General features: G+C 39.6%; 1 protein-coding gene across 3 annotated transcripts in view; it reads right to left on the reverse strand.

The window, feature by feature from the left end:
• piezo1 (piezo type mechanosensitive ion channel component 1 (Er blood group)) overlaps positions 1-16968 on the reverse strand; it is a 134191-nt gene that overhangs the window by 37484 nt on the left and 79739 nt on the right. For all 3 annotated transcript variants that reach the window (XM_032527470.1, XM_032527469.1, XM_032527468.1), the window contains exons 24-36: positions 15602-15758; positions 13160-13403; positions 11558-11654; positions 11060-11225; positions 10798-10887; positions 9824-9906; positions 8764-8832; positions 8546-8640; positions 8000-8141; positions 3653-3721; positions 2379-2551; positions 2158-2264; positions 1221-1397 (exon numbers count right to left, since the gene is read on the reverse strand). In XM_032527470.1, coding sequence (XP_032383361.1) covers positions 1221-1397; positions 2158-2264; positions 2379-2551; positions 3653-3721; positions 8000-8141; positions 8546-8640; positions 8764-8832; positions 9824-9906; positions 10798-10887; positions 11060-11225; positions 11558-11654; positions 13160-13403; positions 15602-15758 — 1669 coding nt within the window. The remainder of the gene's footprint in view (positions 1-1220; positions 1398-2157; positions 2265-2378; positions 2552-3652; positions 3722-7999; positions 8142-8545; positions 8641-8763; positions 8833-9823; positions 9907-10797; positions 10888-11059; positions 11226-11557; positions 11655-13159; positions 13404-15601; positions 15759-16968) is intronic.

A 16968-nucleotide genomic window follows, 5' to 3' on the forward strand; every position in this document is an offset into this window, starting at 1 on the left:
GACGGCAGGTCTGAGATTCCCTCAACACGTACCATCGCAAGAATACACAAGTTGTATAAAAAGGAGAGGACTGCAAAACATGCACCCGCTGTTGCTCTTACTAGGGACTATACTGGACTCACTGGGTAACCAGAATTATCTTGGAGTAACAGTGCATTATACTGATGAAAAGTGGGCGCTGCATTCACATGCTCTGACTGTAATGAAAACAGAGGAGAGACATTATGCTGAAACATGCGCGGGACACTTTATTGAAGTTGCACAGCAGTGGAATGTGTCAAATAAAGTCCCCGCAGTTAGCACAGATATTACAAATAGATCCGAAATCTGATCGCTGCTGCGAGCCTTCTGCCTTTTGATCATGTCTCCTGCTTTGCGCACGGTCTCCAGCATTCTGTCACAGTGTCTCTGCTTAACAGCGCGTTGGACAGTGTCCCTCAGTGTCTCTGCTTAACAGCGAGTTGGACAGTGTCTTTGCGAAGTGCAGAAAAGTTGTGTGTGCTGCAGAGTTAGAGCAACAACAGATGAACGTGTACATAAGAAGGAGTTGCTTATGCAACACGTTCCAACCAGATGGAATTCAACTCTGGACATGATAAATACATTATGTTTAAGTTGAGATGTACACTAAATATTTTATTTAACTGCTACTTTATAAACAAAATGCTGGTAAGTTTTTGCAGAACAAATGTTACGGCACTTTTGTTCATATGGCAGAACATTTAAAATAAAATTGCACTATATACACTACTTTTGAATTCATTATTTCATTTTGCGATTAATCGCGATTAATCTGGGAAATTATGCAATTAATCGCAATTAAAAATTTTAGTCGCTGCCCAGCTCTAATATATACATATATATATATGGTATTAGTGCTACTACACACAAAACACACTGAAACCAAGGTGGTCAATTGAAACCAATAGCCACTGTTACTGTAGATCAGTGTTGGCCTTCTAAGACATGCCAGACCTTTACAGAGCTGTGGAGTTAGGTCTGGCTACCACACAGATACATTCTGGAATAGAAGTAATAAATTTAAATTTGCTGGATACATGGTTAAACCTCATTTTCTCTTACCAGTGTATCACCGTGTGTACTTCGTCCATAGCAATCCCTGCCAATTGGTTCCAAAACCTCCCAGTTAAATAGTTAATGCTGTAAACACGTTCTTTTTAAGTCTTTTCAATATTCCCAGAAAGAGCCAAGGGTTCTACCTGTCTCCCAGCAGCTCGCTGGCCGTTCTTGAATGTCTGTGTTGTTGTTTAGATGGCACTGGCACCTGATCCGTGCTGCTGGATGGGGGTTCTGGACTCAAGAGGTTCCCAGTGCTGTTGAGCCTTGGCCTGGGGGTAGACCGGCCTGTCACACCCCTGCTATCCACCTCAAGGCAGCTTAAGGAGTGATTCAAACACATACAGATAAAATTATGAATCTTCTGAATATCTTCTGAATTTCTTATAATTTTATGAATATAAAAACTGAAAAACTGAGGATTGAAAGCCCGCCTGACTGCCCCCTATGTAACAGCTGCTTAAGATACATCCAAAGTAGACTAAGTTAATGTATGCAACACCTGAAATGTAACGATGCACTGGTAACGTATTTTGTTATTGTAAGTGAATGATTTTCTGTTTGAGCAAAACATTCATCGTAACTATATGACCTCCTGGTAAAGCTAACTCAGTAATACAGTGGGTAAAGATTTTTTAACAGTAGGTGTGGTAAAACATCAATCGCTTTTGGAAAAAAAAAAAAGAAAGTTACTTTTAGCCATTTAACATGAAGAAATTACAACATTACACATTATAATCAAATTTTCATTATTTGTTTCAGCTACTTTACACCTATGTGACACTAAAAACTCCCTGAGCCCTGTGTTTTTGCGTAATGTGGAGATTTTTCTGCCTGCCTCTAAAATGTGTAGACAGCCAATCACCAGCATTGTAGATAGATCTTGGTACAAGCATACTGTACGCTTTTTGGCTCACTGACATGAGATGAGATGAGATTTACTCCTTAGGTATTGAAATTTGGTATTAAATGACAAGGGATCTTTTTTTGACGTGATGCAATAGAGGCTGTTTGGGTCGGTGCCTAAAAAGTATCACAGCACACAAGCCCTATGCGACACACACTTGTTTCCACACTAACCTGTATCTGGTGGAGTCTACATCTGTTTCATCCAAACAAGTCTCCAGTGTGTGACTCTCACTGTCCTGAGACACCTGGTCATCTGTGGAGTCTGCTGTTGTAAGATGCTGCCAATCAGAGGGAGACAGACCAAAGTTAGTAATTGTTCTTGTCTGTCTGTGCTGAATGTTCAATTCCAAAGAATCATGTTTGCTCAATTAACATATATGTGTTGTGTTTACCTGCTGTATCTTGTGTATGATAAAGTAACGTTCATTGCACAGAACAGTAGATGTCTCTCTGTACTGTTTAGTCAGGAGGTTGAGCCAATGAGTCAGTCCATCCACCATGGCCAGAACTATGGCCAATAAGAAGCGCAGGATATCCAAGATCCTCTGAACCATCTCCCCGTGACCTGCAGCACACAGACAGAGAGATCGGAAAAAAGGAGGAGAGAAGGACAGGTGATTCAGTATAGGAAGCAAACTGACTGACGAAGGTTTCTTAGAACCTGCTAAATGTACAATTTAGCAGGTTCTAAGAAACCTTCATCTACTCTGTGCACTTTTGCTATACTATATTAATTATAACTTCATCAACCTGGAACATATTTTCCTATGTATTTGTGTCTAAGTGACCAATGGGAACAACAATCTTTAAAATTCAGCCAGTATTAAGCAAGACCGCTGAAGTCGGCAGCAGTGAAACACGCTGCAATGTAACGTTAATGGACAATTTCAACTTCGTTCACTAAAAGCGTTATTTTTTGCCACAGACATGGTGTCTGACAACATTATGGAAAGGATCGCTACAGAGGTCGAGCTTTCTGTTAAAGAGTAAGATTTTTTATTTAACCAGAAACCAAAAACCAAAACCACTATAGCCAAACCCTCCAAACGGTAATTTAATAATAATAAAAAACACAATTCAGACAGAAACAAAATGAAACCATAAAAAACTGTCTTGGTTTCTCTTTTCACTATTCAATGCATGTTAATGGTAAATACAGCTCCTTTAGAGGATGACGCACATTTGCCCTATATGATTACATTGCAGCTTGGGGCACGGCTGCCGGTTACAGCGTTCAATACTGAACCAATTTTAAAGATTATTTTTCACATTAGTTACTTGTACACCAATGTATGGTAAAATAGGGTCCAGCTTGAAAAAAAACGAAGTTACCCTTTAATGCTTCTGCCAGTTGAAATAATTTAAAAATTGAGCGCAGCGCTCTGCCACAATTTCAAAGCAGTGTTTCACATCAAGGGTAGGGCCTCCTCCGAGTTGTCTCCACCGCTCCCCCCAAAAGTAATCATGGAACAGGCAGCGCAGAGCCGTTTTACCGCAGATCATGTGAAGGCAGCGTTAAGACTAATTGCTTTCTGAACACACAACCAAAACGCTGAAAGTGCCTGTTAGTTACGCATAGAAAGCCATTCATTCACCACACACTGTAAAATGGAAACAACAACAACAGCATGTTGTCATGGTGAAAGCTAAAAAAATGTTAACTAACCAGACTCCTGTTCTTCTGGCTCCTCTTCTTGAAGCCCAGGCTCCTCAAACACATCATTGTCACCACAACCTGCACATATTAATATAAAACGTACACTTTACAAATTATTCAGCAATTAGAGTAAAATATATATTTTGAAAGAGGGCTTGTGGTCAGAGATGGCAAAAGTACTCACTTCCCGTACTCAAGTAGAAATACAGATAATTGTGTAAAAAAATACTCTGGTAAAAGTAGAAGTACTGATTTACCTTCTTTACTCAAGTAAAAGTAACAAAGTAGATGCTTGGAAATTTACTTAAAGTATAAAAGTAAAAGTAGCCTTGCGAACGACAAAGCTACCTGGACCAGACAGATGTTACTAGAGAGCACGCTGAGAAACTACAGTGGACATGGAATAAAGGCTCTTTATGCCATTGGCTACATTTTAAATGGTTGTCTGCCAACAGGCCTAAAACATATATCTTATTTATTGTGACAGAGACTGGGACTCCAGGTTAGTAAGATTCTGACCGAGTAGCAAGATATGAATTCAAGTGTTATTTTGTGAGAAGTCTGTGTATGTTCCCATCCAATTAGATTCAATTTGGTATTGATGACGCAAAAATAATAACTAACTTCAGTGAAATTCTTTGAAATTTAGTGAGGACTAGATTAGGACTGGATTTAAAGCTGATTCTGGTTTCCAACTTGGCCCCAGGTGTGTCTGTTAAAACACCAACGGAGACAACTTCTCTTTGTTGATGCTTCATTACAGTCAAGCATCAGTATAAACATGGGGGGGGGGGGGGGGGTAGCTCTGCAATGGCTGTGTGTGTGGTAATAAAAGAAATATATAACATTGCAAAGGCTACCATATACAATGCATAGGAATTATGTGTGCTAGTAAATAATAAAAATAAACCCACTATTAATTACACAATCTTATGAGCAAGGACGTTCAACAATCGCCATTATATCGAATCAACAGAAAAAGGTGTAACCTAGGTAACTAACAGGTGATGAACAAAAGCAGGCTAACTTTTAAATTTGCCGGTACTATAGACCAGTACAACAACAGGCTTAAATGAAGTGACAACATAAGTTTTATGACTTACAGTTCTCAAAGACACACATGATCTCAACTGGTTATCCTCTGGACAACTCGTCTCGTTTTTCTTTTCTCTCACTTTTTTCTCCATGTGCCGTGCACGCCCGCTCGCGGTGTGAGGTGCGTGTCCGTGTTATTCTCCAACATGCGCTCACAATCACACCTGATAGACGACCTTATGTACAAAACTAAAGTAACGAGCCAATTTTGTAAAATGTAAGGAGTAGAAAGTACCAATATTCGTGTTAAAATGTAAGGAGTAAAAGTAAAAAGTTGCCAAAAACATAAATAGTAAAGTAAAAATATCTGAAAAATCTACTTGAGTACAGGAACGAAGTATTTGTAGTTCGTTACTTCCCATCTCTGCTTGTGGTTCATGTAAGGGGCAAAGCAAGCCTTTTGTCTTCTCTTTTTGTAATGTTTTTGTTAGTCTTTATGATTACTAAGCGGTATATACGCATTTGGATTAGATTTAACTTTGTAATCCCCCTAGTGAGACAACAAAATGCAGTTGCTGTAGCACCTAACTAGAAGTGCAAAAAACTGTAATGCAGAGTTCAGCGAGGTGGAAGCTGAGAGGAAGACGATGCATCTGTGCCTGCTGGTTCTGGAACAGAGATTCCTAGGCTGAATCTCACATCCTCTAATTAACAGCTCTTCGGTCCTCGGCTAAACCGGAAGATGTTCAGGCCTTCCTTCCTAAAGGCCGTCTCAAAGCTCTTATTCCTGCCCCGAGGAATGAGGAGCGAGCATCGAGGAGGGATCTTCGAGGAGCTATGAACGAGGATACACAAGAGCAGTCTTTCTGAAGCTGTACAGCTGAAAGCCCTAACTCCGCCCATATAGCTGACCAATTCACAGGGAAGTGACACTTAAGATGAAAGGATGTCTCATCCTTCTAAAACATATTTCCTTTCACTATTTCACTCTCATACTTTCCTCTTCCATCCTCTTTTTTTAAATTTTTTTTAGGTTCACTGAAAGGAAGCCTCTCTTTTGCAGGAATGCCTTGATCACATTCACAGTTACCCATTCATACCTGTAAGTTGCCAGAATATAGTTAAAAACTCTGATATATTGTTGATTTCAACTTCTTTTTCTTAAGATAGCTCAGGCTGTTCATCATCTGTACTGTAAATAGATTGTTTATAATGTACTTATACCCCTCTACGCTGAAGGATAGAGAGAGTTGTTATTAATCAGTTATTATACAATGGTTTTAACTGGTTCGACCCACTTAAAATACAATTGGGCTGTATGTGGCCCATGAACTAAAATTAGTTTGACACCCATGACTTACGCTAAGATTGCCCTTAAATTAAATTTAAATTTAAATTTCGAAAAAAAAAACGTGTTTCAAAAAATCACCATACAGATTTCCTTAGGATGTTGTTAGGGAAAACGCCCTTTATCTAAAAGTGTTTTCCCTGAGCTGCTCAAGTATTACCTTATGCGTTGCTAGAAAGTCCTTAGTGACCATTTACCTCAGAAATTTTAGGGGACCACTACCAGTCTCTTAAAAGTGAAATAATTTGTGGAACATAAGACAATAGCTAAAATCTTTGTGATCAAAGAAAAAGAGGCAATATCAATTTGAATATTGCTAGAAAAGCATTTTGGCAGAACATTCAGATGTCACAGTGAAGTTACCTTTAGGGTATAAATAGTCAGCACTTCGTTATTTTATCCTATGAGACATTTGTGTGAAGAGAGGCGTTCCTGAGATATTTCGTTTACAAAACTGAAGATGGACTGATGGCTGGAAGAACCGGCAGACAAACGAAAAACATACTGCCTCTGGCCACGGCTGTTGCTGGCACATAAAACATACAGACATAAAACATACAGACATAAAACATACAGACATAAATGTCTCCACATTTAAGAGTAGGCTTAAGACTTTCCTTTTTGATAAAGCTTATAGTTAGGGCATAGAATCGAATATTGTTAGGGAGTAGTAGTTAGTCACATAGTTTTCAGATTTATCTATCATATAATAGAACTAAAGGGAGACTTGGCATACAGCCCGTCCGTTGGGGGAGTTCCGGCCCGGCCGGGCTGACTCTCTTTACCTCGTCTCTCTTGGTTTTGTTGTAATAATAGTTTTAGACAGCTTGGACTTAGTTGATACACTAGTTAGGGCATAGAATCGAATATTTTTAGGGAGTAGTAGTTCACATAGTTTTCAGATTTATCTATCATATAATCAAGAATATAATAGAACTAAAGGGAGACTGGCATCCAGCCGGCCGGTTGGGGAGAGTTCTGGCCCGTCGGGCTGGAGCTCTCTTTACCTCGCTCTCTTGGTTTTGTTGTATAGTTTTAGACAGCTTGACTTTTTTGATACACTATTTAGGGCATAGAATCGAATATTGTTAGGGAGTAGTAGTTAGTCACATAGTTTTCAGATTTATCTATCATATAATCAAGAATATAATAGAACTAAAGGGAGACTTGGCATACAGCCCGATCCGGTTGGGGAGAGTTCTGGCCCGGCTGGGCTGGAGCTCTCTTTACCTCGTCTCTCTTGGTTTTGTTGTAATAGTTTTAGACAGCTGGGGACTTATTTTGATACACTGATCTCCTCTCTCTTCTATCTTTCCATCTTTCCATTTATGTGCATCCATGTCCCAGAAATGCTTGTTACTAACCTAGCTCTGGGGAGTCATTCCCCAGAGTCCTTATGTTCTTTTTTCCCCAGCATGTTCCCTTGGATCAGAGAGGCTCCGAAATCAGGGTAGCAGCTATCGCCATGGTCCCGCTACACGTTCTGTGATGCCATGTTCAACTGCTACACTGCGGTGCCCAGCTACGTCCTGCTCTGTCCTGCTACGTCCTGCTACGTCCTGCTACGTCTGCTACGTCCTGCTGTGCCTTGTAATGCCGAACACGTCCTGCTATGCCATGAACTACTACAAAGAACTGCTACAAACTACTAATTTTTTCTTTTGTTATTGCCACTCTTCATTCTAACCCCAACCGGCCCGTCAGACACCGCCTACCAAGAGCCTGGGTCTGACCGAGGTTTTCTGCCTAAAGAGTTTTTCCTCGCCACTGTCGCACTGTTGCTTGCTCTGGAGGAAACCACTAGAACTGTTGGTCCTGTAAATTCTGGAGTTTGGTCTATCTGTAAGTGTCTTGAGATAAGCTCTTGTTATGAATTGATACTATAAATAAAATTGAATTGAATTGAATTGAAATTGAATAAAACATACAGACACAAAACAGACATAAAAGGGAGTGATGTAAGAATATCTAACCTGTTACAGAATAAGCCTCCTGTGAATCCACTCCTCCTTCTCCCTCTTTCTCTTTTCTCTCAATCCTCTTCAACTGTTTCTGGTGTCTCTGACGTTCTCTCAAAGCTGTTTTCACACTGCTCACCCACGCCTGGTAAGCCAACTGAGGGGGAAGAAACAACACAATAAACATATGAAAATTAGAGTTTCAACAAAGCATGTTCACCATTGCAGTGTTTAACATTTCAATTTTTTTTTATAAACACTTAAACTGTAAGCCATATACAACATCAGTTAATTGTTTAACAAACAGATTTTGTTAACATGTGACTCAATATGGCTTTACAACTGTCTACTGTAGCAATCTGATAATGGACTGTCTCTGCTCATGTTGTAGGTCCACTGCTGTGTTTGTCCACACACTCTACAATACAGCTGGTAGTAAACTGCACATTGGCATGCATTATGACAAACACGTCAATATAAAACTGACTCCCATTGAAATGCTACATGGATATATTATATCCAGTAAGTGAATACATTTTGTGAGTCAGTTGTGTGTCTGACCTGAGAGGCGGTCTGCTTCTGAGGCTTCTGTTCTTCAGACTCCTCTTCATCCTCAGTATCTGATTCAAACAGGTAGTACTCTCCGGAATGCAGCACTGTGAGTAGAAGAAACGTATAACAATGTCATCTCTATCACTATATGAAGATGATCAAAAGTTAGAAAAGAAGAACTACTTGTCCTTGCTGTAATTCAAGACAAAACGGAGTGTTTGTCATACCTGTAGCATGGTCCATCCACGGCTGGTGCCACTTTTTCTTTTTGGAACTTTTCTTGTCTGTCTGGTTGTCTGGAGGGAAACAAGATAAGGGTTTAGATTAGATAGAGTAAGTGCTACTTAATTATTTACTGATCAAAAAAAGGCAAAGCGCATTTTCTGCGTGCAACAAATACATGCAAAGTCAATTACGCAATAGACGTAAATTTGCGCAAATATGTGTGTGTTGAAATGTTTCAACTTGGGTGAAAGATTTGTTTGACGCTGGGTCACAAAAGCATATCAATGTTAAAATTCTCCTGTTGTTGCAGAGAAATGAAGAACTAACTGTCTAATTACCAAACTAATTGTCGTTGTCTATGGGCACCCAGAGCTCTACGAATTAATGTCAGCACTTTACAGAGTACAGAACAAAAAATAAGAAGGCTTGGAGAAAAGTAAGTGAAGCCATAGGACTGAAAGTTTTGAAAATATTGAACACACCTAATACATAAATATGTAAATATAACCCGAGAGTGGTGCTAATGTGAAGGCCATTGGATCATAAAATTAAATGGTTTATCTTTATGGAAACATGAATGTGCCCTGTAGAGTTCATGTTATATTGCCTATAAGATATTTATGATAGTTATATAGCACCTTTAAATAACAAAGTTGCAACAGGCTTTAAAATAAACAATTATATAGTATATATATCAGGGTTGCAACCCTGGCCGTTGTTGCTCCCCTCTGTTTGTACTTGGTGCCCTTCTGAAAATCGTATGCCCATCGGCCACTGTGGCATTGGTGAACATCTCCATGGACCCGCTTTTCTTCCTGCGCTGCCTCTCTGCCATCTCGTGTCAAGTCCGCCCCGGTAATGCTCATGTGCTCGATTTGACAAACCAAAACGTGTGGTGTGACAATAAAAATACAAGTGTGATAGAGTTCTTGTCGTTGTTACTGCGTGTGGGCAACCCTCAGCAGAGATGAGAAAGAAAACTAGTTTAAAACTAGTCTAAACTACTTTTCTAACTGCTTGCAGAATATTTTCACAGTCAACGAGTAAACTAGTGAGTCCTACCAGCAATCTCGCTCACGTGAGAATCGTCACTTGTTTTGTGTCCACCTCTGTACTTCTGCTGCTTGGAGCGAATTCTCTGCATCCTGAGAGAGGGCAGGCGACACAATAATTAAATTCATTAACTTAAGAAATATTTGCTGTGGGCTAATGTAAAGCAATGTATTCTATCTATATCTACCTGGTGCCTACCATGGTATATTTTGGTCAGGTGTCACCTCCAATACACAAATGTAAGTAATTTGGTTAGGGCAAGCGTTTTTTTCTTTTTTTATTAGCCAGGTGTGCCCTGAGCAATGAGCCACATATACATTATGCTTGTGTAATTGTTTATTATACAGATTTTTTAGTTAAAAAAGTGGACCGGGCATTTTAATGACTTTGATGCTGTAAAAGATGTGTGTACCAAATTGAGCCAGATTACACATTATTTTTTATTAATTTATAAGCCCCTTAACTTTAAGAGCTAATAATTTGTTTTGGCCAATAACTCAATGCATTTAAATGGGTAATTTGCAATTGCGATATCTCAGCCATAGAAATTGCCATCGACATGAAACTTGTGATGCTGCCGCAAGCAGGCTTGGACCCCGTTATAACGGCTTGCAGTTCTAGTTATGATTTGATACTATAAATAAAATAAAACTGAGTGAAATTGAAACCCCACCCGAAGGTTTCTTTCCTTTCAGAAAGTACTACCCCCAAATCAGGGACTTTTTGGTAAAATGTCCCGGAAAAATATGCCCAGAACTTAATTTAGACCCTGGTCCCTCCGGTTGAAGAGCAATGAGTTCCTCAGAAGGACTCTAGTTCAGGGCGAAAGTTCCTGAGGTTGAAAGGCAACCCTAGTGTCTTCACCTGCTATCAGCCTGTGTTGTAGGCAACTTAAGGCACAATACTCAATTTTTAAGAATTTCATCATCCAGCTCCCAAAAGCAAATTTCATCAGCTGCACTTACTAAATGGTGAATACTTACGATCTCTTGAGTTGTGACAGAGACTTCTTCTCGGCTTGTTGGTAGAACTTAATGTTCTTCACGATACTGGCTCTAAAGAGCTCAAAACCCCTGGAGGGAAGAAACAGCTGTCATTACATTTGTTAGCCAAGTGGTACTTGAGTCTCACTACTCCATTGGTAATTCGTATATTTTTCCTTTAATAATCTGGTTGCCCCTAGCATTGGAACCACTGCATAAGCTTCCACATTCACAGTCAGTGAATCAGTTTTTTGTGTCTTACCTCGAGGCCTGTTTGGCAGAAGCCTGCAGCTCTGCCGTCACATGCACGAAGTAGTAACTGAGGAAGACCCTCCTCTGCAGCAACAGGCAGAGAAAACAGATACTGTCCCATATGATCCCGGCCTCTTCTACCGGCAGGCTGCAGGTCTTGTCACTCACTGCTTTCGCTGTCAGAAAAACCCCCAACATACTATGATACCTAATACTAAAATAAAAAAGGCATTCTGCAGAACATAACAATCTGTAACTGCTTCTGTCAGGTGTGGCTTTCTGATAAACAGCATGTGAGTGCAATTTTGTTACTTCAAGGACTATAAGCACATAGCATTATAGCTATGCGTCATATATATAGATAGAAAATCCATCTTACATTGAAAATCTGATTGAAATCACCTTTGTTTAACTCTATAGCTATAGATACTATAAATACCTAATGTATACACGGTCATTGTTGGTGGTGTATTCATATTCATATTATTAATATTATTAAAGCACTTACGGTCATAGTATCCTTTTACCGTGCAAACCAGGCTGAAGAGTTGAATCACCCAACAGAAGCCCTTCTGCATCTCAAACACAAACACACATGCCAGGATCTGGAACACACACACACACACACGCACAAAGAAATACACAATTCAGTGTTTTTTTCACTTGCATGCATCTGTCTAGATTGTTTTTCAAACTTCATAACAATGGCATTCCATTATCCATAGATAATAGAATAGAATAGTGTTATTATCAACAGTGGTAATTGTACTACAATACTTTTCAATTTGTTTAATGTGAGCAATTCTTTTGTAAATTATAAACTAGAATGGCACTCGGAGAGCGCAGTCCTCCACCTAAGCCCTGTTTCTCAATGTGGATGCATTGTGAACTTTCACGGTCAGGAACTTATTTTTCCGATTATTCCGACAACGACACAGATAAGGCTGACCTCTACAGAGAGGTGGTCAGAGCCAAGACAAGACCAGGGCAGGTCAAGACCAAGTCAAGACCAAGACCATATTTGTGTTAGACAGCCAGAGCTTCTTCTTCTGTCTCAGCATTCACTGTCTTGGGAGTGTGTGTAAAGGGGGCAAGGAGAGGGAGGTTTACGGTAACAAATTTCAAATTAGATGTGAGTCAAGTTTTACCACATATGCCTGAATCACAAAATGCCCAGGCAATTTAGCAAAATCCCTGCAATTCGTCTATCTGAGACAAGACAGAGGGAAAATGCGGGCGATTCCGAGATGATACCGAGACCTTCAAAAATTAGTCACTGTCAAGACAACAACCTACATCTCAACGTCAGCAAAACAGGGGAGCTGATTGTGGACTACAGGAAGCAACAGAGAGAAAGACAAGCCCCCATCTCCATCAACAGGACTAGGATGGAGAAAGTCAGCAGCTTCAGGTTCCTCGAACCGTCATAGTTACAAACCATTAGACTGCTGAACTCCTGAGCTCTCCAGCTCATCGCTATGACACGTACACCGCACTGATACATGTTTTACTATCTGGTAACATCTTCATATACAGTATGTTTATGTGTATACATATATATATATATACTCCCAAAACTTCCATTTCCTGAGCCACATTAACCAGCTACGACTGGGGATCCTGAGGCGTTCCCAGGCTAGGTTGGAGATATAATCTCTCCACCTAGTCCTGGGTCTTCCCCGAAGCCTCCTCCCAGCTGGACGTGCCTGGAACACCTCCCTAGGGAGGCGCCCAGGAGGCATCCTTACTAGATGCCTGAACCCCCTGAACTGGCTCCTTTCAACGCGAAGGAGCAGCGGCTCTACTCCGAGCTCCTCTCGGATGACTGAGCTTCTCACCCTATCTCTAAGGGAGACGCCAGCCACCCTCCTGAGGAAACCCATTTCGGCCGCTTCTACCCTGTTCTGACACTCTGATCCAGTTCTTATTATGCATATTATATTTTGTCGTCCCACGTTGTGCTTCCATTATTACAGCAAAATCAGGTTCAAAATGTAATCACCATCCAGTAACTTATTTAATAAATTACTAGGACAATAAGTCAGAGGAACCAAGCCCCCCCGCCCACAAAAGCTGCAAACTAGCACTCAATGATGAGCTTTATACTTACTGATAACATATTTTTAGATATAATGACTGCCACGTTGTAGATAATGAGACAGTCCCACAGGGCAAGGCAGGTCCTGGATGATTTGACCAATAGCTTGGTCCCAAACAGCAGAAAAAAGAAGCAGGCGAGCAGGTAGCCCAATCCAAACACAGAGATCCTGGTTGCCCCGGTGATGAAGACCACTGACAGCACAAACCAGAAGAGGTGACGAAACACCAAGATTTTAGCCATGTCCAGGTAACTCCTGGAGGAGGAAAAGAAATATTTCATGTCCAAACATTACAAATTTGATCAAAAACCTATGCATGGCAAAGATAGCGTAACAATTCTTGGCTTATTTTCCCAAAAGTGTAAACGCAAAACATAAAACCTCTAACACAAAATGGTAAACTCTACAAGTCCCTACTGTTAAATCTCTTTCCAAAATGTTTTTGTTCAAAATGACACACACGCCATGTGAATAGATCTGTCTGCTCAACACAAAGACCACCATGAATCTCCCATCAGTGGGTTTATGCCTTTTGAAATTCTCAGTGTTACGTTGTAGCCGGTTATAAAAGATTGTCACATTAATGTATACCTCCTCAAATATGAATCAACAAACACACAAATGGAATACAGTAACAAAAACATTGCCATTTATTTGCAAAATGCAGTATTTTTGAACACTTATGTTTTGGATGTACCACTTTCCTTATCCAAGAGGAGAAAACCAGGAAAACATGCAGTAAGGTTTTACTGTCCAAAAATTACGAATGAAAGTGGCTAATACTTTCCAAACTCTAAACACAAAAAGACAAAAAAATATGCAAAATGTCAGACAGAAGAAATCAAGCTGCAGCCCGCCTCCTATTTTGGTCTGGCCACAGCACCTCATCCACATTACAAGTGATGTTCTCCCTGGCTAAACAGAATCTTCTGGCATGACGGATCACCACATTTATCTGAGGCCGTAGAGTGCTAAAGCTCCGATTGTGCACAATTGAGCAACTACTGTTTACACCTGTTTGGATTGGGTGTTGTCAATTGGTCTATAGAGCTTGGCATTATGATTGGTGATGCTTTCCAAATGGTCTACAGAGATTTTAATTTTAAATGTTGTGCCTAATCTAGACAACTGTTTGCAGTCTTACAGAATTGGACACTGAGTGTTATGCAGGAATTGAATTTTGCAGACTTGGTTTAGGGATTTGGTACATAAGTTTCAGGTTTTGGTGATTGCGTGTCAAATTCCAATTTTGGTGAGTAAACAATTGGGGAAAACTGTAATGGGCAATTGCACACCTTCAATTTATGTCGACTAAAAGTTCTGTTTTAACATTGACAGGCTCAGATTATATTATGGATAGGATTCCTACAGGGATAGACCTTTTTTTTAAAGAGTAAGATCATTTTTGTTTCACATGAAACTGTCCTGAAATCTCTATTGCCTAACCCATCAGAATCCATTTAAATAAACAGTAATTTTATTATTGTTTTTCAAAAGTTTGTCTTTCCAACCTTCCAATAATCACCACTCTGGTTTGGTTGAACTAAACTCTTAATTCACCCATTTACATGTGGACATATGCTGGCTCTTTACACGTTAAAAGTTTTGTTTATTTAGCTGGAGTCTGGTGAGATTGGCGATAGCAACTTTGGAGTTGTGTCATGTTAAACAAAAAGGATGTTACTGTTTGACAAAAAGGTCTGTCTCTGTAGGGATCTTTTTGCATAATGTTGTCAGACACTTATAATAACAATCTAAGTCTGTCAGTGGCAAAAACAGCACTTTTAATGGACGGAAATAGACGATCCGTATTTGCCCAATATTATTACACTGTAGCCCGGTTTGCAGCTGTGGGTTATAGCGTTCTCTCTCAATACTGAACCAGAGACGAAGATTTTTGTTCACATTAGCGCAAGTCCAACTTCCGTTTCTTTAAGATTCAAATTTGCATTTTGCATTTGCTACTCTTCATGAGTTTCTATTAATAGTAATTGAACCAACAGCTAAACTATGAAATCACTAATCCCAACTACACATCAACCTGGCCAATATTAACATCTGATCTGAGCTAATAGAAAATACAAATATTTTAATCTTATTGTTTTAATCCTAATTTACCATTTCACACTATGCATGTTTAAAAGTTATTTTTTTTTACTGTAAAAGATTCTTCTTAATAAATATCTTGGCCACAACGTTTTAACAGCTTAATTAAAGAGAACTTTATATGCTTCATAAAGAAAGGTTTGTTTATAATCTAAAAGACAAACAGCGGCAGATATGAAAATGTCAGAACATCAACATCAGAAATGTTCCCTTCCTTAACACTGACTACAGTCAAATGATGTCTCTCTGAAGTGATATGAAGTGAAATGATGACAGGATCACAGCGGACAAACAGCAGGTTCAACTGTAGATGACTGATATATCAGACAGACACGTGCTGTATTTACCTGCAGTTGATGAAGTTGGGTGCGGGGTTAAACAGCCGGCCTTCCATTGGTTCAGGGTGGTCTGTGTTCTCGCCTGCAGCCACCATCCAGTCCTCTGTGTGCTCACACTCAAACACCTTCCACTGCTGGGCTGCACACATCAGCAGGACAAAGTCCGCTATGGACACACACAACAACACCTCACAATTATCATTTTCATCACTGACCGCTGCCACATACTGTAGCACCAATTCTGTTACATACAGCCTGCACATGCTCATTGTACTGTTCCAGTTTATTAAAGCACTCAAAACAGTGCTACAGATGTGCTGCAATGTCTCGCAGATAACAGCACTCTCACTCAACAACCCTCCAGTAACTACAACAATAGAGATTATGTTACTGACCGGCCCGAACGTCTGCTCCACCAAAAACCAGCATGCACACTGACCGTGCATGTGCCATACATTCCTGTGATTGGCAGAGTGATGGGAGATGATTGACTGGCTTTGCTAATCCATAACTCTCAACTGTATGATCAACTGTATGGAAACTGTTTTTAAACTCCCTATTAATTGTAGCACTTTGAGATTTCTTTTTGAAATGTAAAGGGCATTATAAATAAAATTTATTATTATTATTATTATTATTATCATCATTCAAAAAAATGTTTGTGCAGGATTACGGCTGCTGGCGCCACTGATGGTTGAGCATATGTGGCACAGAAAAATAACAGAAGGTCTAGGACGGCGTAGGCAACAGGAGCTGCATGCTGCTCTTCGGCCAGTCTTTGGCTTTGATACAAAATTATATGGCAACGCATAATGGTTATTTTTCAAAATTTTAGTTTTAATTCATCATTTTCTTAGGCCTAAAGTGATTCTTCATTAAGACATTCCAGTCAACTAAAATGTGTGTCATGTCTAATGCGAAATAACGACATTCAAAAAGGACAAGTGATTGACAGGACGTTGTCCCACCATCTGCCTTATTGGTTATATGAGTTAACACATCTTAAGAGGCTGTTTCTTAAACATTTTCTTCTTGCTTTGGTCACCAATATGATATTGTATTTTTGTAAATAAACATTAGCTTAGAAGTTATTTAGGTAACACTTTATTTCTCTTTAGTTTATTAGTCTTATAATGTGTATAAGACTGACATGACACTGTCATTATTACAGGACACCTGTCATGAACATGAGGGAGTCATTTTGAGAATTTCATTCGGTAAATTATGACACTTTTAATGCAAAGTTAGCATTGTTTGAGATCTTTGTCATGACAACTTGACTTAATGAAGACAACAATCTCTGTGTTATTACAATTTCACATTAAACTATACAACATAATCATAAATATGTCATGACAGGTACAATTTTCCATGGG

Source organism: Etheostoma spectabile, chromosome 10, assembly GCF_008692095.1.
Source record: "Etheostoma spectabile isolate EspeVRDwgs_2016 chromosome 10, UIUC_Espe_1.0, whole genome shotgun sequence".
Taxonomy (NCBI): Eukaryota; Metazoa; Chordata; class Actinopteri; order Perciformes; family Percidae; genus Etheostoma; species Etheostoma spectabile.